This window comes from Macaca nemestrina, chromosome 2 (assembly GCF_043159975.1).
Source record: "Macaca nemestrina isolate mMacNem1 chromosome 2, mMacNem.hap1, whole genome shotgun sequence".
Taxonomy (NCBI): domain Eukaryota; kingdom Metazoa; phylum Chordata; class Mammalia; order Primates; family Cercopithecidae; genus Macaca; species Macaca nemestrina.
The window spans coordinates 9693145-9718172 of NC_092126.1; the positions used below are offsets into that span (position 1 = coordinate 9693145).

Genomic DNA, 25028 nt, shown 5'->3' on the forward strand with positions numbered 1-25028 from the left:
TCAGTGTGAGGACATCATAAAGGGACACATCTCTACTCAATAACAAAGAGAAATTTTTAACATTTGAAGTAATCACCAATGGACAAAACCCCTCTGTTTTCTAATGTGGAGGGACTGGAGTTACGTTAGCAATTCTGGCCATTTTGCAGGACCGAACAGAAAAGGAGAGATGAAAACTAGAGGTATGCAAATACTGAAGAGTAGGCAAATAAAAGCAAGCCAAAGGACTGGGAAACAAACAGAGAAGCAGAATTAGAAGTTGTCAACTGGAAGTCACCAAGAAAAGACGAACAAAGATACTATAAAAAGAGGAAGTTAAATATTGAACCCCTGAATTCAAAGCCATCAGATGTCAGCAGGTAAGTCCCCACGGATCTGAAGGAAGTCTACCAGACAATTCAGAAATGTTTGCATTGGGTTTCCTGAAAGTGCAACATGTTTTGCCTTAATTTATATTAACAGTATAACTTGGCATCCAACAACAGGTCTGGGGATATCACTCTTATATTTAAAATAATAACAAGCCCCTACAGTAAATTGTCAATGGTTTCAGAACAAACAGTAAGTTCCACAGCTAGAAACACAAGGCCTGTCACGCTTACTTTGAGCTCTCCTTCCTCTGTGTTTTAATTCTTTTATTTTATTGCTGAACAATCCACTCCCCTATCTGAAAATTAAGGTCCCACCCAGCCATCAAAGTTCAGTTCAATTTAAATTGTTTCTATGAATCCTTCTTGCCTATCTCCAATCACAGTTAATTTACTTCCCTCACTCTCCACCACTAACTTAGGACTTAGATTATGCTTCTGATCAACATATGATGACTAAAGCATAATTTACCATAAAACGACTTAAATGACTGTATACGCATCTTCTGCATGTGATTCTGAGTACTGTATCTGATCTATCTCCTTATCCTGCAGCACTGCCTCACCTATCATAGTTACCCATAAACATTTTGTTATCTAGGAAAAAATTACAAGATTCAAACAACAGAAAGGGACTTGAATGTATCCACTCTAATTCCCTTGCAAGCCTGAAATTCTGAGACATATACCTTCTTTGTAATCACCCTAAGGAATGTTATATAATACCTGCCTATGGGTTGACTGAAAAGAGGAAGAAATTACCAACTATGGGGTCAGATGAGAATAAAACCAACTGGCTGGGCGTGGTGGCTCATGCCTGTAATCCCAGCACTTTGGGAGGCCGAGGCAGGTGGATCACAAGGTCAGGAGTTCGAGACCAACCTGGCCAGTATGGTGAAACCCCATCTCTACTCAAAATACAAAAAAATTAGCCAGGCGTGGTGGCAGGTGCCTGTAGTCCCAGCTACTCGGGAGGCCAAGGCAGGAGAATCACTTGAACCTGGGTGGTGGAGGTTGCAGTGAGCCGAGATCAGGCCACCGCACAGCAGCCTGGGTGACAGAGCGAGACTCTGTCTCTAAATAAATAAATAAATAAATGAATCTAACTAACTGACGTCCCAAGGCTGAGACTCAGAGCATAAAACCTACAATGCCAAGTTCTAATGCTATAATCACTAGCATATATGTCTACTTACAAGAAGTATTCAATTTACACTGAATGAATGAAGAACAGATGAATTAATGAAGTGATTGCTAAAGTGTCACTACAAACATCACAGGTGTGGAGGTCACGCTGATCCTGACAGAAAAGCAAACCAAATCCCTCACCTGTTTTCCAAGTTTCATCTTTCCACATGAAAATGAATTGTTAAATCAAGAATCCTTAAGTCTAAATATTGATTTGCCTTTTTTGAAGAAATAAAAGCTTATAGCATATATCAAAAATTCAGACAGCCAAGCAAAACTCTGGCATCACCTGGTCCTTCCAAATAAAAACACGTAACCCTCTGCAATGAATCTCAGAGCCTTGCAGTCTGATAGAGGACTAAAGCTACCAAGTTCATGGGCCATCTGGGACAGCAGGAAGAAGGTCAAGGTCAGGAGTCAAGATTTTTCAGATTCACTAAGAGCTCTGTCAGAAACAAGAGGATCCACACGTTCTTGGGTCTCAGTTTCCCCATTTCCAAAAAAAAAAAAAAAAAGGAAATTAATTTGGCAAGTACTTGAAAGGACTGTAACTAGATGCCTGGCGCCAGAGTTGGACTAAATGATCTCTAAGGTCCCTTTCTGCTCTCAAAATCTTACAACTCTTATAATCACTGTTAGTAGACGTTCTTTTGGCTCTGACCTGAAAATCTGGCTGGAAACATAAACAGTCTTCTACATAAAAACACACATTTACCAGCTATAATTTGGACTTGGCAACATGAGGTTGTACCATAGCTGAGAGGAAAATGTGCAAAATTTTCTCCAGTGATAATGCTACTTTAGGCTATACCATGGCTCATATCGATAGGTGGTACAAACCTAGGCCAGAGCAGGGCCAAGCCGCTGTCACATCTATGTCACTTCTACACAAGAGGAGGGCATGTTCATTTTCTTTTGAACTTACCAACAATCTTCCATATGAAGTGTCTCAAAAATAACAGGCCTCTCCCTACCAGATTTGTCCTTTTCCATTTGGCAAACTGTATTTTATTTTTTGTCTTCCTCCCTTCTGTTTTACAGAGAACGTAAGCCAACATGGCAACAGGCGTTTTGTTTATTTCCTTTCTCTTCAAAAACAAAGCCATGGCTTGAGTACACCTAACAGAACAAGGTCCACCCGAAAAAAAACTTTTCATAAACTTTTGAAAGTGCCATGTTTGAATTTTTTAATGGAACGCACTGGAAAATCCTTACTATTCTTCTTATGTATTCATAGTGATTATCAATATGACATCAAAGTATTTGCATAGCCCTTTCGGTTTAATACTTTCAAATCCATCTGTATTTCATTTAATTGTAAGAGGTATATATATTTGTTTTGTTTTTAATGAAGACAAAACTGGGACTCAGCCTGCCTTGCTCAAGATCACACAACTAGAATAAGCTATGTAACTAGTTTTCAATCACGAGTCTTCTGTCACTACTTCAAACAACATTGTGAGAACTAAAGATTTAAAACGCAACAAAATAGTTTCCATGAAAAACTACGAGAGGAAACAGAGTCAGTGACTTTAAAAATTGTACATAGTAAACACTACACAAAAAACCAACCTCAGCAAAATACGACCAAAGGTATATTAAAGGCAATGCTAAGGATTTCTTCATTTTATTAAAAAATGACTAAAACTAAGAAAAATCACTCATATTGGTTTAATTTGCCAAGGGTTCTATCTGTTGCATAAAATAAATACAAACTTTATAGGACTCTTGTTCATCACTGGCATCTGATAGTTGATTTTATTAGTATACACCAAAACAAAATGCAAGAAATTCACGGCCCATATTAGCAATACACATATTTTTTAATAGCCTTAAAAGATCTAGACTCGAAACTGAACCAGAACTTACTGGTTACAACTACAACTTACTGATTTCAAATGACAGATAATATTAAAAGCTTTTTCTGCTTCTTAATATCTACCATATGAAAATATGCTCACCAAGAAATCTCTATAGCTCATTCCCTCCTCTCCTTCTTCAAGTCCTCGTTTAAGTGTCTCCTTCTCAGTGGGGCCTAGGTAAGCCCTGAGCCCCTCCCTGTTTCCCCACTTATCCACTCTAATGTACTTTGTAAAGTATACATCTTGTTTATTTCCACTAGTTCCACGAACTTTTACGGTCCCTGAGGACAGAATGGCGTCTGTTTTTCTGCTAGAACATTCCTAGTGCTTGAATAATGCCCACATAGGAACACAGAATTATTTGTTGAGCGAATGAATCATTTCTTTCTTTGTCTCCTTCAACCTCAAATTTAGGAGAAAGAAAGGCAAATAATAGAACAAACCATTTAAGCAGTTGTTACCTCAGACTTTTTCTCTTTTACACTTCTTATTATAGGATATTTTAAACGTATACAAAAGTATACGTTTAAAAGACTATATGCCTATATCAAAATATCTCATGTATGCCATAAATACATATACCTACTTGTACCTACACAAATTGAAAAGAAAAAATAATACTGTAAAACAAATGATAAAATTAATGAGCAATAATTCAGTATATTATATGTTCCACAAATGATATTAGGTATTTTTTAAAAGGTAGATTGAATAACAGAATAAACTTCGATGCACCCAACAGTTATCAAATCATAACCAACCCTATTTCACCCATGTTCTGACTCAGTAGTTTCCGAACCTTATTATTTGGAAAAAAATTATCAGACACCATTCCATTTTATCTACAAATATTTCCAATGTTTCTCTAAAAGACAAAGAAGACTCATGTTTTTCTTCAATATATCTATATGAACATAGTCACACCTAAAACTATAACAATAATTCTATTACTTTGTTAGATTATCTTCTTGACATAAAGCACTTCTTCAGCTTAAATGGTGGCAGCTTTCAGCAGTTACCTATGATCACAGTCTGAGAACCACTTCTAATTTCACATCTGATTCCAGCCCCGAGTTACTTTGCAATTACCACTCTCTGGAAACCAAGAGTTCTATATAATTGATATGTATAATGTGCACCCTTGAACTTACCCAGAAGAGAAAACCCTAAGGATATTTGACGTTGCTTTTGCTAGAAAAAAATGTTGCTGACCACAAGGATCCACGTTAACCAACTACAGCCTTAAAATGTCAGCCTTACTCATTTGGATGCAATATTTGTAGATAGAGAACACAGCAATAAAAAAGACATGGCTGTATGTCCTCCAAAATAACAAGGAAATGTTGCCTTCTCAAATGGTATTCCTAAAAAAAAAATGGTTTTGGGATCTGAAACAAAATTAGTAGGCAAAAGGATTTTGAGGGCTTCGGAGGGTAAGCCAGCAGAACTCTGGGAAGCTTGAGTAGGGTATGTTGCATTAAAATACCTTAGATCTTCGTAAGTTGTAAAGCTCTCAATCGGCCCTGGATAAATGTTTATCCAGCACAGAAACAATCATGAAATTCATGAGCTCCCTAGGATGGCTATAAACATGACTTTAACTTCAGCTCTTACCTGTACTTTGAAAGCCTCTTCATCAAGAGGCGGTGGAGGAGGAAAGTTTCCAGAGATAGATGGAAGGGCACTGGAATCATCTAGAGGTGGAGGTGGGGGTGGAAGAAAATCACCTACAGAAAAGAAGTACACACATGAAGTTAATAAGGATGCAATGTTATAGTACTCTTATGATATATTTGCTGGCATTTTACTTCTTTATAATTGGCTTTGACACATAATTTTTTGTATTGCATAGGAATTATTCCCCATCTTAATTAGTAGCCTTAATTAGTAGTCTTAACTTTCAGAAGAAAGAGGATCAGATTTGATATTTAGAAATGGTATAAAAGCTAGTCTAGAGGGGTCAATATATTAAGTAAAGCAAAGAGTGAGCTTGGGTGGGGGATAGGGTTACCGAATTTTATACGCCTTGGTGCTTGCCCTCAATACATTTTCAATCAAATAGAGTAGGAAAAAAATTGTACACAACTAAAGATAATGCAAGGTGCAATGTATGAAGATGCACGAATAACCTCTGGAAATTAAGATAAAGTGGAGGATCATGGAAGTCTCAGTGGATCATATAATTTTCCTGAAACATGATGTAGAAAGCACGTCCATCCTTGGCAGAGAGACAGGAGAATATAGGCATGGAGATCAGAAAGTTCAGAGCATAGAGAATAAAAAGCAAGTCATGACATAGGAAAAACATGGGACACAGGAATGTAAAATAATGTCAGCGTGTTATAAAAAATATGTGATAAAATTAAGCTTTTTACATGTTGCACATCGAAATAAGGGCTTGAATTTTATCATGCATGCAGCAGAGATCCACCAAGGATTTCTGAGAAAGAAACACTTGGTTATAATATGATTTAATAAAGACTAATTTAAAAGTCCATGCAGGACAGATTAGGAGAAAAGAATAAGAAACAACCAATTTAGAAATCTATACATAATCTAGGCAAGAAGTAATGAGACTTCGAGACACTGAGAAAAACCTAGCATCTCTCACCAACAAGAGTAGCACACTGCTGTTAGAGTTATTGAGGGAATGAATCTAATCTCTGCGATCTAGGTTATACACATATATCCAAGAGCTTTATGGTTCCTGATATGAAATCTTTTTAAACAGTCTGCAAAAAATGGTATTGGAGAAACAGAAACTTCTACCTTTTAACCTTTTCTTTATTTGTTCTTTTCCTATTAAAAATAATGTTTTTGATGTGTGGGAGAAGAGAGCTTTTCTATTTATGGATGAGTAGCTTTTCCTTGCATTTTAGTTGCGCAACACTTGGGGTAGGGCAGCAGTCTCCATCATTAAATGAGTTGCTTTTGGATATTACCAAAACATCATAGTTTAGGCCCTCAGAAATAAAAGTATAAGAATGGAAGAGTAAGCACAGTAGAATGACTATGAGTAGGTTTCCTTGTTCTTATATACCTTTGAAATGGTTCAGTTGGCCTCTATTTGCCTTATAAATAACAGTCTTAGAATTGAAAGTATAGCTAAGCCAAGAACTGTCAGGTCTAGCCCCAAGCCAAATTCAGACTGCTAAGCAATCAAAAGCACTATCTCTCGAGTACTATGCTTACTAGACTCGCAGCTTGCCAGGCAGTGTGCTAAGATTTTCATACACTGCCACCGAATCATACAACAACCCTCAGTGCTGATGGTTCTCAAACTTTCGAGTTCATCAATATCTCCGGAATGCCTTATTAAAATACAGATTTCTGGGTCCTGGATCCAATAATTTGCATTTCTAATAAGTCCCTGGGTGATTGATGCCTTTGGGTCTGAGAACACACTTTAATAACCACTGCATGTTATTACTACTTCAGACCCACAGGATAAGAAACGTTCAATAACTTACATCATAAAGAAAATGTTCTACTTCTCTTATTCTGCGGGTGCACAAATCTGGGGAAATAATTCGTCCATATCTTTATGATGATTATAAATCCCATAAACCTGTATTCATTCCATTCAGTAGTTTTAAACATTGGTTAAATACCAGAATCACCAAGGAAACACATTTAAAAATGCTGATGTCTGAATTCCATCTCACAGCAATTCAATCAGAATCTTGGGGATAGAAGACAGGGAGTGAGGGGGTCAGGCACCAGGACACCTATAAAACCTAAGTGATTCAAACCTGCAGCCAGGATTGAGAAACTTTCATTCGGCCACAGACAGCACGAAAAAGTATTTCATACTTGTTAATTAAAATGAACGGTCAAGAAGTTCTTTACTGCCTTTAAAAGTCTTAATGTATGAAAAGAATGCTCACAATGAGATCTCAGGCAATGAGGCAAAAAAGGTTTAGGTTGCTGATTACCAACTCAAGTTCACAACCTAATTTCCAGGTTCAAATGTTCTATCGGAACCTATGCTGTATGAGTCCGTTCTCTCACTGTTATAAATAACTGCCTGAGAACGGGCAATTTATAAAGAGGTTTAATTGACTCACAGTTCTGCAGCCTTGACAGGAAGCATAGCTGGAGGGCCTCAGGAAACTTACAATCACGGCAGAAGGTGAAGGGGAAGCCAGCACATCTTACATAGTGGCAGGAGAGAGACAGCATGAAGGGGGAACTGCCATACACATTTAAACCATCAGATCTTGTGAGAACACACTCACTATCACAAGAACAGCATGAGGGAACCACCCCCATGATCCAATCCCCTCCCACCAGATCCCTCCCTTGACACGTGGGGATTACAATTCAAGACGAAATTTGGGTGGGGACACAGAGCTAAACCATATCACTATGTCTTCTTCATACCCACTTCATAAAAGGATTCCTGGGCCCCCCTCTTATACTTCATCAGATTCTGGTACATCATGGGAAATTTTCAGACCATCAGACAGTATCAGAACTGAACAAAATCTTGGAGATCACACTATCAAACAGAGGCCCTGGGTGATTGATGTGATTGGGTCTAAGACCACACTTTGAGAACCACAACATGTTATTCCTACTTTAGACCCATAAGATTGGAAAGGTTCAATAAACTATGTCATAAAGAAGCTACATGAAAAGTCCAAAATGTCACCACAAATAAATCTTAAAAAGTACAGCTGTCTGTCCCTTCCAAATATATCCTTCTTTACTCTGTTTCTCTAACAGAACTTAGACATAGTGAGGCACAGGTTGATGACAATCCTGGGCGGGCCAAAAAGAACAAAAACGAAAAGTGGAATGTTTTTGTTTGTTTTAAGAAACAACTTGAAAAGATGGACTCTATATTCTAAGCATGAAAAGGCAGATGTTAAAAAGCCCTCATGATAAACACATAATTATCTGCTTTATTTAGATCAATTATTAAGTCAGACCGAAGTTTTCAGTTCTTTAAGCTTCACCATCAAAGGGTCCTTACTGCATTCCGTAGAGAGGAGCTCACATTTTCAAAAGATGTAGAGGAACGGGCAAATGTCTCAAAAACAGATACAAATCTGATAAAAGGAGAGGAAATAGGTCCCTTGGAGAAAGGCATAAAGTAACTGGGATACTTTCAATGAAAAACTGCTAATAACTATCCTAAATCAGACTGAAAGTTTAAGAGAATTCTAACTTAAAGCTCATCATTTTAATAGACAAGTAAATAAAGGGAAATGCCTCTAAGTTGCTGTGAAAATAAGTTCAGCTTTAGAGAAAAGGCAGAATTCTCATATTTAAGAAAAATGGGAAAATGAAAAGAACTGAATTTACGAGTAGAAGAAGGGGGAAGGAGGTGTTCTCCATTCTAATAGATTTCTGCAAACAATGAAACAATGAAAGAGCAATGGGGCTTTGATTCCTAGGCGGTGACCCTTCTGGAGAAAAGCCCCTGGATGAAATGAACTGCAGTACCTCCCAGCCAGCACAGGTAAGCTGTAGATCTTCATATGAGTGCGTGCCCTATCCTCTCTGCCTTGCCTCCCAGATTCTGTGACCTACAGGGAAACTTGCAACTCACCTCCCAGACTGTGAGACATACAGGCAAGCTTTAAAACAAAACAAAACAAAACAAAACAAAAAAATGTCATCCAGCAATTGGCAGCGGTATATTAAATCTAAAATGGAAATGTCCGGTTTTAGAAGCGGTAGAGTGGTCATAGACACGTGCCTTCAGACCTGGTCCCTCCGTACTCCTCCACTCGTCATCCAAATCCTACCTACATACAAAATATATTTATGCCTCAATTTTCGTGTAAAATGGTTTATTCAAAGTTACATAGCTGGTGAAATACAGAGCACGAAATGGATTCTCACTCTCTTGGAGAGATGCTGAGAAGTATCTTGCTTGATTTGCTCCACGTGAATCCAAATCACTCAGCTAATATTCAAAAGGTTTTTGCTGTGTGCGAGAGGTAGCAGCAAGAAAGAGTTAAACAAGGAGTTGGACAAATCCAGTATTCCGTCTCTGATTCCCAAACATTACTTTCTGCCAATTTACTTCAGAAAACAGCCTGTCAGGCATATTGTTAACTCGAAAAGGGAGTGAGGAAAAACTCCGGAGGACCTAGCTATGCATATTTCTCAAGCTCTCCCTTTTAGCCCAGGGGTAAAAAGGATGCAGCAGTGAGAAGCAGGGATGCTTAGCTGGGACTGCCTGAACTTATTCCCCACTGTGGTTACCCTAACACTTGCGTCAGTCAGATACGAAAGGCATCTCCCTAACGCGGAGCTTGGTCATCCCTTTATGACACAAAGGCCCCCATCAGAGGGTGAAGATAACAAGAATTTACCTGCAAAGTAAGTAAATTACTACTTACGGGTAATTGTGGAAGAAAAACACATGGGAACAATTCAATTCTGACTATCAACCAAGTTTGGATTCGTTTACTCTTGTATAAAAAGAAAACAAAGAAAGCATTACACTCTTCTTCAGCTAAATATCCATATAAAACCCACACACACATCCAAGGATTTAGATAGCAGTCCTTTTTGTGCCTCGTATACAGTTCTACCAGAGCATCCGTAATACTTGATTGTATTTGTGTGTTATGATCACTCCCTCCCGGTTAGAACTGAAGCTTCTCACAAGTAGAGTCCACTCATGATTTATCTTTATATGCCCATCTCTAGTCACAGATCTGGGCCAGAACATCCTTAGTAACTGTAGGTCGAATGACTGAAAAATAAAAACTCATTCAATTCCTTAACTGATGTTTAAATAAATGACCTGGTGTCTTTGACCCGTACATCTCAAATGTCAATGTTCCAATCATCAGCGAATCTAGATCAAATGCAGACTCTGATTCAGGTCCACACTGGGGCTACAGATTCTGCATTTCCAACATGCTCTCAGGTGTTGGTGACATAGACCCACGGGCTGCACTGGCAGTGACATGGCTCTAGCTTCCGCTAGCTGGCAGCTACTGCTTCTCCCACTTTGTTGAGGGGATAATTTTTGGTTGTTGGAGGAAAATCTATTAAGGTAAACATAAAACCATTAGATACTCCACAAGTTAATAATGTTCTAAATTATGAAGCCAAAAGAGACTGGGTTGGAATACACACACATAAACACACACACATACACACAAACACACACACACACACACACACACACACGGTGAACAATGAACAATTTTTTAAATCATGGTTAGCAAAGCATAAGTTTCAACTAAAGACAGTATTCATTTCCATTAATAGTAACTAGTGGCCAGGCACATGGCTCACGCCTGTAACCCCTGCATTTTGGGAGGTTGAGGCGAGCGGATCAGGAGGTCAGGAGTTCAAGACCAGCCTGGGCAACAGGATGAAACCCAGTCTCTACTAAAAATACAAAAATTAGCAAGGTGTGGTAGCAAGCACCTGTAATCCCAGATACTCAGGAGACTGAGGCAGAGAATTGCTTGAACCGGGAGGCAGAGGTTGCAGTGAGCCAAGATGGAGCCACTGCACTCCAGCCTGGGCGACACAGCAAGACTCCATCTCAGAACAAGAAGAAAACAAAAAACAAAACAAAACAAAAAACAAACAAACAAAAACAGTAACTAATACAGAAAAAAATACATGTTTGAAGGGAAAATAGTACAAAACTTTAAGTCCAAAAACTTAAAACACAAACCCCAGCTCCACCCTTTACTTCAGGCAAGGCAGTTCTACAGTCCCAGACCCAGTTTTCCTCATCTATGAAATGAGGATAACCGTAGCTACTTCACAGTGTCAATCTGTGGATCAAAGCAGCTAAGATAGGAACTTTGAAACTTTTTTAACACAACCTAGAGTAAAAAAATATATTTTATATAATGTGATAATATTGCTATCTAGATATGTACACATACATGTATACTAGAAAAAAAGGATTTCATGAAACCATAACTACTATATAAATAAAACACACATTGAAATGTTCTGTTATTAAAAAAAAAAAATATTGGTTGTGACCCATTAAATCGACTGTGACCCAGAAATAGGTCTCAATTTACGTTTTGAACATAACTGAGCTAAATTATATGCAAGACATTAGTACAATGTCTATATTATACATGACCTTATGCACAAGAGGGCAACTGAATCTAAACTTGATCACTCAGAGGAGGAGACCAAGCTCCCTGAACAAGGTTCCTTAAAGAGAAAAAGTGAGAGGATAAAACAAATGTAGCAGCAATGATGATCTCCATAAGGCAATGGAATCATGCCACAGCTATAATGTACACCCCACAGACTACAGGCAATTTATTATGAAGCTAAATAACTGAAGACTTCATTTACAATTTCAACTTCAACTCCATCTTCAATTTGCATCAAAATATGTGTGCCACCAAGAAAACTGCACCAGAAAGCACCTTGGGTGAAATGTTTTTAAATGAAGCATTCAAGGCCTAGGACAGCATGTATAATGTTATCATTTGTTTAATAATGTATATACATATCTGTATGTATTACCACAGACTATCTTTTAAATGGAGTCCCAAACTATTGATAACAGCAAGTTGTCTCTATGAAGCTAAATTTTGCAACTGAGGAATGAAAAGTGGAAGGGAAATACTCTCCATTATACAAATTCTTAACCTGTCATTATTTTACCCATTTATAATTTTTAAATAACACGTATGCACAAAACAGAAATTTTCGGTACCTGAAAATGTGTCATCTCCAAATGTTCAGCTGAGTAAGGTTTTAAAAACTACCAGGAAATGCATTATGGCAAAGGCCAAGAGAAAAATTGAGGATACATCCCATTTAATGCATCACTTCTCGGCATTCTCAACCTATTTACAGTGCACTGGTTGGAACTAACAATATGAAAGCAATTGCACTGATTTGCTCAACATGCTGTTTCTATTAAAGATGAAACCTTTTCCAGCTCTTTTCCTGTCCCATTCTGCCCTTCTCTCTGACATGGAAGGGGTTACTAATTTGACTGATCCAGCTACTACTGTGAAAGTCTCAGTTTTAGAAAGCAATACCCAGGAAATCTCCTTCTTAAACTTTCTGCTTCAGACCTCTGAGCATCTGGCTCCCAGGACAGACCAGCTGGAAGGCTGTACTTCTTGACTCTAAAGCAAAGGATCAGAATGTCAAGCCAGGTCTTCAGGAGCTACAGCTCATTGAGTATGTTGACTTCCAAGATATAGTGGTGTGAGGAAGATATGGGATAAAAATTCTGCTTGTTCCTAGAGTCAAAGTCTCTGCGCTATCTCAGTGGGATCACAGACCTCTGTCCCAAAGGGAGAGCAAGCACTTATGAAGCTATTACTAAAGCAGCACCTGGACTCTCATTTTGCTCCCATTTCTACAGTGCGAAACTCCTTTGAGAACTCTCTGGGAGAAGTGATAATTATCAGGGCAAGGCTTGGCCATTCCATGTTCTCTGTCCACGTTGCCATCAAAATAGTACAATATATCTCCCTTCAATGACACCTCTTCCTCTGTAAATAAGATATGTGACCTTGACCGAGCAACATTAATTTTTTAGTTATCAAGCTAGATATCCTTAAACTTCAGGTTCCTTTTATACATCACAAAAATTAACCCTTCTATTTTTCTTCCATTTGTATTTTCTGCTATTTAACTAGAAAACAAATTATTAATTCTGATAATACTCAATTTGCTAACAAATTAATTTAAAAGGCAGGACTAAGATTGAAAATATAGATGAAACACAGAATTGATAATAGTATAGGGAAACCAGCATTCTCATATGCTACTGCTACGAAACTTTTCTCAAGAAAATTTGGCAAGAGGAATCAAAAGCCTTAAAGATATTTATAAACTTTAATTCAACAATATCACTTTTAATAAATTATCCTAACAAAGAAGTAACTTAACATGTAGAGGAGCATGTTAAGGAAACTTCATCACAAAGCAATGTAATGCAAAAACTCAGAATGTTCATTACCATGGTACCGTTTGAAAAATAAATTGCAATCATACACTGGGAAAACGTGTGGTCACCAAAATGATGATGTTGATCTACATCTTATATCTATTTATTCATCGAGTGCCATCTATATAGCATACATTATTCTAGACCCCAGGGAAAAACAAACAAACAGAACAAACAAAGTGTGCTCCTCCACGAACCCTCATGGAACTTATACTCTAACAGAAGAAGAATGCTTAAAAAGTAAATAAAACATACTGAATATCAAATGGTGAGAAGGGCTATAATGAAATGTAGGGCAAGGAAGAGGGTTGGGACTGCTAGGGTGGTGGTGGGTGTTGCAATTTTAAAGAAAAAAAAACGAATATGGCCTCACCAAGGTGATATTTGGGGAAAGACATAAATCTAGTAAGGAAGTAAGTATTGGCATATCTGGGGGAAGAACATAAAACATTGCTTTTCATATCTTTTTTTTAATGTATATATATATTTTTGAGACAGAGTCTTGCTCTGTTGCCCAGACTGGAGTGCAGTGGCACGATCTCGGCTCACTGCAAGCTCTGCCTCCCGGGTTCATGCTGTTCACCTGCCTCAGCCTCCCAAGTAGCTGGGACTACAGGCGCCTGCCACCATGCCTGGCTAATTTTTTGTATTTTTAGTAGAGATGGAGTTTCACCGTGTTAGCCAGGATAGTCTCGATCTCTTGACCTTGTGATCCACCCACCTCAGCATCCCAAAGTGCTGGGATTACAGGCATGAGCCACCACGCCCAGCCTGTTTTTCATATCTTATCATTTAAGAAGCAAGGGAGGTTACTGAATAGTGCTTATAATATGGTCCCAATTTTATACAGGCCAGTATGTTAACAGGGGTTGTCTATAGCTCATGAGATCCTAAGCATTGTTTTTAATTTTTTACCCTTTTGGCTTAATTATTATACAATAAGTGAATTACAGGCATGCGTGTTTTTTTTTAAAAACCAAAAATAAGATACTTTAAAATGAATCGCAGAATCTACTCAAACCCAGTGTTTAATTTTAATGCATCAGTATATGTACTCAAGCCAAAATTTAATGTCCCTGTCATCTTTCTAAATAACTTAGCTTGAAATGCTCTTTGAGATTCTCAAATTAAAAAGCAAGAAGAATTATCTTTAAAGTAGATGACGTCTCCCTGATTTTAAATTGGACAGTTTCACTCCATATTTAGCTAATACAGAATATATCTGAGACGCTAAGAGTCCTCTTTTATAATCACAAATAAGTACCCTGTACGAACGTGAGACACCTCAGTGTATTACATGAGATACAAACATACTATAATTCTCTATCATGCAGTGGTTGGATAACAAATTCAATTTCTCAGTAGAAAACATTAAATGGATTTCAAAGAGTATGAAATTAAGACGACAGTCTAGTTCTGCAAATTGACTAGCACCAAATAGCACTTTTGAATCCACCGAGTATCATTTATTTTACAAAAACATAGTAATTGTTATCCAAACAACAAACCACACCATATATTTTTGACTTCCAAAGATGAGCATCCAAAACAAATAGGGCAATGAGTTGAGCTTAACGCATCAATCTTCTATCAGCTAGTGGGATATCTTTAGCTCCAATGCGAAAAAGTCAAATTACCTCAATTTAAAAATGAAACAAAAATCTAAAAATTCATGTGATGGACAGAAAATGAGGCAACATCCCAGGAAAACAACAACAAAAAGTCTTAATTTACCAGTAAAAACAAAGAAGCTTGCAAACAAATATCAGAGTGCTGACAGAATAGTCCAAAAACATCATTTCCCCTTAGGATTGGGACATTATCCTGTGGTGGTCATTGAGGCCAGAAGCTTACCACCCCTCCAAAGACAAGGATGGTGCCTGAGGGAGCATGGTTTCATAAGGAAAACACTTTAAATAGGGCATTTAATTTATGTCACCACCGCTGTCTTTGGCTATAGAGGGAACCATCCTCATCGTCAGTGACAATGCAGTCTTCCTTCCTGCGGCAGCTCGATTACAGCCAATATCCTGCTCTTTGTTAGCTTAATTGGATAACTATTGGTTTCCCCTACAGACTAACAGCTCCCTGAGGGCAGGCTCTCTGTTGTACTAATCTCTACATAAAGCATATAGAACACATATGAGATACTCAGTAAATAGTAATAATATTATTGCTATAAATTATTATTGGTACAAAACTACATATATTACATTGAATAGAACTCTGATAGAATGAGCACACGAACTTTTCCCATGGTCAACTTTGCCACTTTTAAATACTAACATAAGGTCAACAATGTACTACTATACTGGTGGGTCATAGGCTTCATGATACCAATAGCTAGACAGTTAATAAACTGTCTCAAAGTAGCCATCTAGTTAGGTTATTTGTTTGTTTCCACATTATCTTACTGAGGGTATGTCTTCAAAGTATAGGAACAGAGTCCTCATCCTTAAGTCACCACCTGGTTATGGGGGCACCCTAGCCTCCAGAAATATTGCAACCATCGGTACTCTATTGATCTTCTCCAATAAAAGATCTGTTGATAAGCCTTACATAGAATCTATCTGTCTATCTATCCATCTATCTATCTATCTATATCCCTTAGAGTATATAGAGATGTTTACATTTTCTTTTTAATCCCATAAAAGAAAGATGGAGATGAAGAAAGAGCAGAGAAATGGGGGAAGGGGAAGGATACATGTCACAGACAGAATTTCAAAATGCTTATGCTTGAGGTATTGAAACTCATCTGACTTTTAATCAGGGGTGTGTATTGGAATCTCCTGGGGCACTTTCTCCCATGACATACACCCAGACTTCACTCTAGAATTCTTAATTCAGAATCTGTGGGGTCAGGACCCCACAGACAAGGACCTTGCAAAGCTCCTTCAATGATTCTGGTGCATAGCGCTGGTTAAGTATCATTGACTTTCTGGAAAAACAAAGATTGAACAACTCTCTGATATTAAAGATGACTAAGGTGACAAGGCAATAAAATGCAATATGTGATTCTGGATATAATTCTAGACCAGAAAAGAGACATCACTAGGACAATCAATGGGATCTAAATAAGGTTTATGTATTAGAAGGAAGTATTATGTCAGTGTTTACCTGGTTTGGGTAACTCTACCGTGGTTATGTAAGATGTCAACACTTGGGAAAACTGGGTCATGACTAAATGAGAATCCTTTATACTATTTTCAGCCTTTCTGCAGGGTCTCAAATTATTTCAGAATGAAAAGTCAAAATATATGTTTTAAATTTTAAGGAAAAAGTAAGTCATTGAACTAGTCCAATAACTTTTTTAATAGATGAATAAATTTTCCACCAGTGTGGTAGAAAAACAGTCAAAGAGTGTAGAACCACACGAAGCCACCCACTGTGACCCCAAATATCCCAACTTCTAGCGAAGGACACATTTACCACAGAACATGGCAGACTTAGTGTGAGAAACTCAGACTTCTTGGGAATGATGAGAAAACCCGCTGTACCCCTACAAATTCAGAAGACTATAAAGAAGAGAAGAGGTTCTTACTATTTAGGAGACTTGAAATAGATGAACAAGAACATGTAAAATATCTCCAACAAAATCCAGGCAGAATGCAGCATGGCTAGGCTGATAATCCTACCTCGATGATCAGCAGCAATTAAACCCCATAAAACTTCCTTTTCCCCAATGTTGGGGCTCATTCTCTTGCTTCAAGAGAATCCCCGAAGACAAAGATGGCTACATGAGGCCAGGGCCTTCTGTGATTTCTCCAGTATTCATCTTTTATGCACAAATGACTTCAAATTCTTCTCACTGAGAAATTCTTGTTACTATTTATATAAAATGATGCCAACCATTACTCACTCTCCTTCAACCCTGACATTTATTTCATCAAGTCTGAAGCTTAGCAAATGCATAAATGCTTTAAAAATAATCAAATAGAGACACTCATTTCATTTCAAGGTGGTTGTTTTTTGGCATGTTTTTTTTTTCCAAAGGAATACTGGAGCTGACAGGTACTTGCACTAAAAATTTACTTCACCACCTGCTAGCTGAAATATTGCTTTCATGGATTTATATTGTATTAAAAGGTCACTGGCTGTTTAAGTCTTAAACAGTTTTAATCATTCTAAAAGTCTCTTAACAGTAAGAAAAGGAAGCTCAGAACAAACAGCAGCAGGGACTCTAATTAAAAGGGCCAATTCATCTAATTTTATTTGGGGTTAATTATTCAGGATTCACTCTTTGATGTGTAAGGAATAGCAATTAGTAATTTTAGTGATTTGAGAATCATTGGAGGTGTAATCAGTTAAAATGAGTGAGTGTTTACAACACAAGATGGTGAATTAGTCTCTCTCAGCTGGAGAACAGGAACATTAGGCTCCAAGAGATCAAGGCTAAGGATTTCAGACCTTAGTAATAATAGTCACTTCAAAATAAAACGCATGTCAACAGCCATCTAGCACTCTGTTTACTCTTAGCTGAGACAAGGCACAGAAGCTTCATGAAACTGCCTTTATCCAGATCTTGATTCTTGCTGCTGTCCCCAACCGCTTCCCAGTATCTGGCTCTTGAGCCATGATAACCATAAATGCATTCGATTAAAAAAGCAATTCTAAATGAATATACCATTTATAAGTAAAATAAGACCCAGAATAATTTTGGTACTCACTGATTTCACCTCTGAATTTATGATTGCTGAATGAGCATCATCAAATGAACCTCTAGCTCAGTGCTCAAATCTGAATTTAGGTAGGATAACCCACAGACCTGCTAACTTCCTCCTGTGTGCTCTATTTTTCTATTTACCTCCTCACAGTTCTCCCTATCACAAAAGCTGCAAACCCTTTTCCTTTTTGTCTTAACCACCCACTCTGAATACAAAGAAGCTATATTAAATTACACAAAATTTTTCTAATTCATTTACTGGTCTGCATCTCCATTGCCACCAAAATACCTAATGCATAGTTACCTCATATCTAGACTAAACAAATAGCCTAATAGTCAACATTCTTCCTAACCTAGGTTTTTCCAATGTATTCGATATAACTGTTTCTAGATTTAGAATGTCATGGTTCTCTTTGAATAGCCAAAGCAATCTTGAAAAAAGGATCAAGTTGGAGGACACTCACTTCCTGATTTCATAGCTTATCACAAAGCTACAATTATCAAAACAGTATGGTCCTCGCATTAGAACAGACATATAGACAAATGGAATAGAATACAGAGCCCAGAAATAAACTCTCTAAATTATGGAAAATTGATTTTATGGCAATTATGCTGACGTTTTATAGAATTATGGTTTGAGAGTATTATTGAAAGCTTGGTAAATGTCTTTTCTGAGCCTCCCAAGATTTGACAAGACCTCATTCTGGAAAGGAGGAATCCTCTAACTGGATGGGCCTCTTATGGGGCAATGGAGAGGAACTTGATAAGCTTTGTTGTCAAAGTTTGTCATCAAACTCTGGAATGTACTGGTGAGTAGGTATCCTTTGAGATTACTACTGCAATCAGCAGCATTGGACGTTTTATATTTCAGAATGCTGACTTTTGCTAAGCCACATACCTAGTAATCTGCCAGAATGCTTCCTCTGGCTTCCTGGACACCAAGACTTTGCTCATGCCTCTGTCTCCATTAAGAGTTTCCTCTCCACCATTTCTTCATACCCGAGCCCAAGCTATTCTTGGAGGCCCATGTCACCCTACACTGCTGCCCTTTGACACCAGATGAAAGCATCCTCCCACCTTCAGCCCTCTGTAGTAACTTTAGAGCACTTAGCAAGGTGGACCTTGTAGAAAATTCATGAGACATTTACCTCACTAAACTGTGTGCTCCTTGAGGGCAGACATCATGTATGAGTCATCATTCTATCCTAAAAGCACCTCTTCCAATGCCTCACAGAGCTGAGGTGGAGAAGATTATATTTCCTGCGTGGATATACGCAGGGACAACTACACCCATAAATCCTAGCCCAATAAATTAGACTTGAAAGGAAGATTGAGAAACTGAGAGACTACCAATTTCAAAATCTGTGTGTATGTGGTTTATGTGTGCAGATGTGTGTGTGTGTGTGAGAGAGAGTGACACAGAGAGAGAGAGAGAGAGAGAGAAGAAAAGAGAGATTGAAAGAGGGAGACTCAACTGAACATCACCATGGGGATGATCTTGGCAAAAGGAATACCCTCCCCTCAATCACTGCTGCAGTTAGGTAACTTACGTATATAAAAAAAATAGCTCTGTGACATTAAAATGTGTAAGTTTTTGTCCACTTGGAGCCATTTACTAGATGTGTGTGAACTTAGGGAAATCATGAAACTTTTGAGTCTCAAGATTTTTGTTTGTAAAATGAAAACAACAGCACTTACCTTTTATACTACTCAGGGCTGTAAAGACCAAAGTGTTTAAATTTAAAAATACGACACCCTGGTTATTCTTCAGATTGTATAAATCTTTCTCCTTTTACTGAATTTAAAAATACCATAAAAACTATAATGTCCTACATAAATAATAAGTTATTTTTACTGTGAGATTATTCTTTATGTGACTTACCCAGAAACACATTCTTCACAAACATTTAGAAGTCCAAATATAAAATATAGTTAAGTGTTTATTGAATAGATGCTTTACCGTTAACATGGCTCTTAGCACACCAGGGTTCCAAAGAGTTAGGGGTAAAAGAAAGAGAGGGAGTGAGAGAAAAGCATAAGACCATACTAAAACAATAACAAAACAAAGTCCTAGCAGCCAAATAAACAAATATTGTGTTCTCCCTGGAATGTTTAAAAATCTTGGAAAGGAACTGCATAAGGAGCCTTGGGGCAGTACTGACTTGGCACATCAAGCCCTTGTGCAACTGATTAACCCGACATTTCCCTGGGTAGGAGAGTATTACTAGGTCACTTTTTTTCTTTAATGGACAAACTGTTCTCGAACAATTTGCAAGACATAAACAAGCTATTGTAACATACCAATCAAAGAGGGTAGTTTTGTCCTCAAAAATCCGATGATATAACCAAGTCAAAACAACCACCACCACCACAACCAGACAATCAGACAAACAAACATATCCCAGTTCCGTCTGCCTAGTTCTGGATGGGCTCTTCTTTACCCACTTTGATGTAAAAACACACAGTCCCACATCTGCAATGGTTAAGTCCCAGATCAATAGCAAAGTTTAAAAGACCTCCAAAATCTATTGGATGTTCTTCATCCAAGAACTTAATGGTTTCTGAATTAGAATACAGAGTTCACAATATAAAGGGTTCTCTTGGAAAATCAACTTTTGTCTCTAAGGAGGCACGCCATAAAAAAGTCAACCCTTGGGTTTCGTTCACTCTGCTTTCTTCACTTCCTCAGATTAGGAGGTCATGTGATAGAAGACAGTCCCAAATTGCAAAATTTGGTGACGTGTTCTGGGCAGAAGTTCAGGCACCTTGTTATTTTAGCAGACCAGGTCGGCTGGCCCAAAGACATAATTTAGCTGAGTGAGGAACTTGTTCCCTCCTCCTGCTTCATTTGGCCAGCTGCCCCAGAAGGTCTTTCATTCTGGAGTGCAAAGGATTTATTGCTCCCTTTTATTCCTCCAGCAGTAGTTCCAGTTCACCGAGTTTCAAGTTCAGTGAGCTCAGTCTTGGCATTCAAGGATCTCCTTATGTCTCACCCTAAAGAGCATTTATCCCAGGTCCATTTGCCAAGGACATGGTGACAGTCCCCCTCCTGGCACTTGAGTCTGCAATATTGTGCTGCTTCTTATAAACAGACCCGTCCAATCACTTGAGTTCCTTCTGTAGGTCTTACTGGCATTTCCTTGGCTTAACTGACACTAACGGCACAATTTTATAAACTCACAGAATAATCATATTAGACAGGAATTGGAACAGAATAAAGAGGTCTATAGGTCTAGTCTATAGGTCAGCAAGCAACAGCCAAATGGCCAAATCCAGACCACCTCCTGTTTTTGTAAATAAAGTTTTTTTGGAACACAGCCAAGGTTATTCACTTACTTATTGTCTATGGCTGCTTTTGCATTCCAGTGGCAGAAGTGAGTAGTTGTGACAAATACCGTATGGCCTACAAAGCCTAAAATATTTAGTTACCAGATTTACAGAAAAGTTTGCCAAACCTGATCTAGTCCATGGACTCACATTACAGATAAGAAAGTTAAGATTTAGTAGGGTTAAACAGAGTGGAAATAAAATTTTCAAAGCAAAATACCCAGGGCAGTGCCAGGCATATGGTACATACACACTGAGTAAATACCAGCTCTAGTGTTTGACAGGACATTTCGTATTCTTTTAATATGGAAATGGACTAAAATGAGTTTTCAAAGATAGCATGGTTACTCTTGAGGAATTCATTGCCTAGAAAGGAGAACAAACATATAAACAGATAATTTTAACATGATATTGTGTGTATTAGTTTTCTGTTGATACTGCAACAAAGTACCACAAGCTTGGTTGTTTAGAAGAACAGAAATGTATTTATCTTACAGTTCTATAAATCAGAAATCAGTCATGTGCATCAGTGCACTAAAATCAAGGTGTTGGCAGGGCTGCATTCCTTTCTGGAGTCTCTCCAGAGAATCCACTTCCTTGTCTTTTCCAGCTTTTCAAAGCTGTTCCTCATTCTTTGGCTTGTGGCCCCTCCCTCCGTCTTCAAAGCCAGCAAAGACATGTTAAGTTTTTCTCACATCACATCACTTCAAAGACCTCCTCTGTCCTCTTCTTCCATTTGCTATCACAGTTGTGATAGCGTTGGGCCCATCCTTATATCCAGGATAATTTCATTATCTTAGGTTAGCTGATTAACAACCTTAGTTCCATCTGCATCATTAATTTCCTGTGGCATGTACCCTAACATATTCACATGTTCCAGAGATTAAGACGTTGACAACTTTGAGGGCTGTTATTCTGCCCATCACAATGTACCATAAGAAGGGAAGTCTGCACATAGTGCTAGACTCAAAGTAGGAACATCAGTGCAAGGACAAGTATAGACAAGAGCAAAAGTTCTTGTATTCATGGTACCTATTTTCCAGAGTTCCACATGATTTTCTAAGAATTTCTTTATAATTTCATATATTTTAAAAAATTAAACTATTATATAATAAAAAATATAATAAATTTTAAAAATTTAAAAAATAAAAATATTATTTAAGATATTTCTACTTTTTATGCATTGTTCCATTCTTTTGTAACTATAATCTTGCCACCACATTAAAAAAATCCTATTCAATATTAGGTTGAGGAATTTCAGGAAGCAAGTCTGAGTTAAGATTGCAGCTAAACTAATTTTATATGGTCCCCGTAGGACTGCTTTTCATAGGTCCATTTTATGGATAAGGAAACTATCCCTCAAAAAGATTAGAAGCCTGCCCAGAATCACACACACCAGAGCTAAAGTCTAGAGAAAATTGTTCTATCTATTTGAACCTTATAAACAGAATGAAAAATGTTAGTGCAGAGTGTTTGAAATGATCTACATAGCAATGCCATAAAAAGGGGGGAGGTGATAAAATCCATCACATTGAGAAAAATGAATGTTATGATTAGCAAACAGGTGGAGTTTACACAGCATATATATATATTCTGAGATGACAGAAACCATTTTTTTCAAGTATATTTAGCTCTTTAGACAAAAATATAACTGAGACTAAAAGACATAAAAATATGAGCCTGTACCGTCATTATGATATAGAAAGAAAAATTACAAGTTTATTTAGGGAAAAAATGAAGAGTTTCAAAGCACCATATTAACAAAGGTATTATCAATAGGTATTTATAAACCCTGAAGATTAGGGTAAAAAGTAAATAGAAATTACCTGGTTTGAGGATGTGAGAGTGCCAAATAACTGGAAGTATTCAAGTAGAGGCAGGAAGACCACTTGACATGAATATTATACAGAAGATACAAGCTTTATTCATCTAAGGAAACTACTTAGTAGCCCTTTCGACACTCATAGTTTATGATTCCATGACTCAAAATGCAAGTGCCAATTAATGGCAATAAGAGACTAAGGCTTCCTTTAATAGGTATAACCAGAAAGCTCCTTCTGATGCCATAAGACGGCAGTTAACCTAACTGTAAGTAGGCACTTACCAGGCACGGTACTTAAAAATAATTCTCTAGGCAAGATCAGACAAAAGGCAACTAGTAACGTGGACAATATCAATGAACGACCCTGACTCTCCCATCTCACTGCCATGTTGAAAATGAAGCTTTTAATATTCAAAAATTTCCACAAAGTTATATGCTACTGAACTATTGAGCCATGATTTTCCCTATGACAAATGAGTAGTCACCAAGCAGTCTAAAGGGGAGTACCTAGGATTTTGATCCTCACAAATCTTGCCCCTTCCTCCTGCCCGGCCAGGAATCCCTAAACCTTCTTCATGGAAACAGCCTATCCCCTTTGACTGAATGGGTAGTTCAAGGTCTGGTAGAAAGGCTTAAAAACACATGAGAACTTTCTGACTTGACTCTTGATAACTGAGAGGCAGGTGACAAAACTACATTTCTTAAATTAAGGTGTACACATTTCCACACTTTACAATGAAAACCAAGTAAAATACCAAATTACCAAGACGGAAAATTCCCACCATAAAAAACAAGAGCTACTCAGAAGAGAAAAACAAGACATCTAGTCACAGGAGCTACACGGCCTCCTATTAAGAGTAAATACACATTCCCACGCAGAACTTTTTCCTTCTGAATAGAGTTAAGGTTCAGGAAATGGTTTGATAAAGACATTACATTACTTGGACAAAACTGAACTAGATTATCTGTTTGTTTATTAGATCGTGGCTTTCAACGCATTGTTCTACACTAAGAGCTCTTGACATGAGCCGACACACACATTCTTTGGAATGAAGGCTTTTGTGAGAATATTTTATGGTACTTAGGCTCTTGAAAAGACTTGTGAAAGCAGTCACACCAGAGGATTAAGCCCAGTATTTGGGGCCACCACATCAGGAGGGTCCAATTCACTTCACACAGCCTTAACCAGGACATGTGAGCTTGCTTGGACATAACACCAAATAGTTCCGACTTACTCATTGCGGAATTTCTCATATTAACCCCAACCCACTCATCATAGTTACAAACCAAACACCAGGTCCTGGGTGCCAATAGATGAAAATAAAAACAGAGTACTCCAGAAATGGAATTCAACAACTTTTCACTTCTATCTGTGGCTAAAGGGGAAAGTACACTCCTGATTTTATTTTTGTTTGAATTTCAGTCAGGAACATTCATGAAATAACAAATTCCCAGAGTATATCATACTGTCTTCTGAATTCCATGTCATTCTATTATCCTAATTTGATAAAAAGATCATGGTGTCCCCTTCTGTTCTGCTTTGTTTTGTGTGTGTATGTTTTGGGGCTTTGGGGTTTTTTTTGTTTTTTCCATAGTAAGGTTTTTTCAGCTTCAAATTGGGTCTGATATTAGATCAGTGTGTGGAATTCAAAGAGTCTCATCTTAAACTTCCCTAACATTTAAGGGACTCAGAATGGAGGTTCATCCCAAACCAACAGGGGTATACATATGAGAAGACCACATGTTTATAAAAACAGAACTTCCAACAATTCATTCAAACACCTGCAGCCATTGTTTCTCTGATATTTAAGGTATTGTGTTGCAGAATGCCCTATAATGCTCTCAGTTATGAAACAAGTAGGGCAAGTATTGATCC

At 37.8% G+C, this 25028-nt stretch overlaps 1 protein-coding gene across 9 annotated transcripts in view; it reads right to left on the reverse strand.

Moving 5' to 3' along the window:
- The window catches only part of LP (LIM domain containing preferred translocation partner in lipoma), a 723802-nt gene that overhangs the window by 391339 nt on the left and 307435 nt on the right, over positions 1–25028 (reverse strand). For all 9 annotated transcript variants that reach the window (XR_011619543.1, XM_071090663.1, XM_011723147.3 and 6 more), the window contains one exon: positions 5033–5145. Coding sequence is in view for 8 of the 9 variants with exons in the window: in XM_071090663.1 (XP_070946764.1) it covers positions 5033–5145 (113 nt within the window). In the remaining variant the exon portion in view is untranslated. The remainder of the gene's footprint in view (positions 1–5032; positions 5146–25028) is intronic.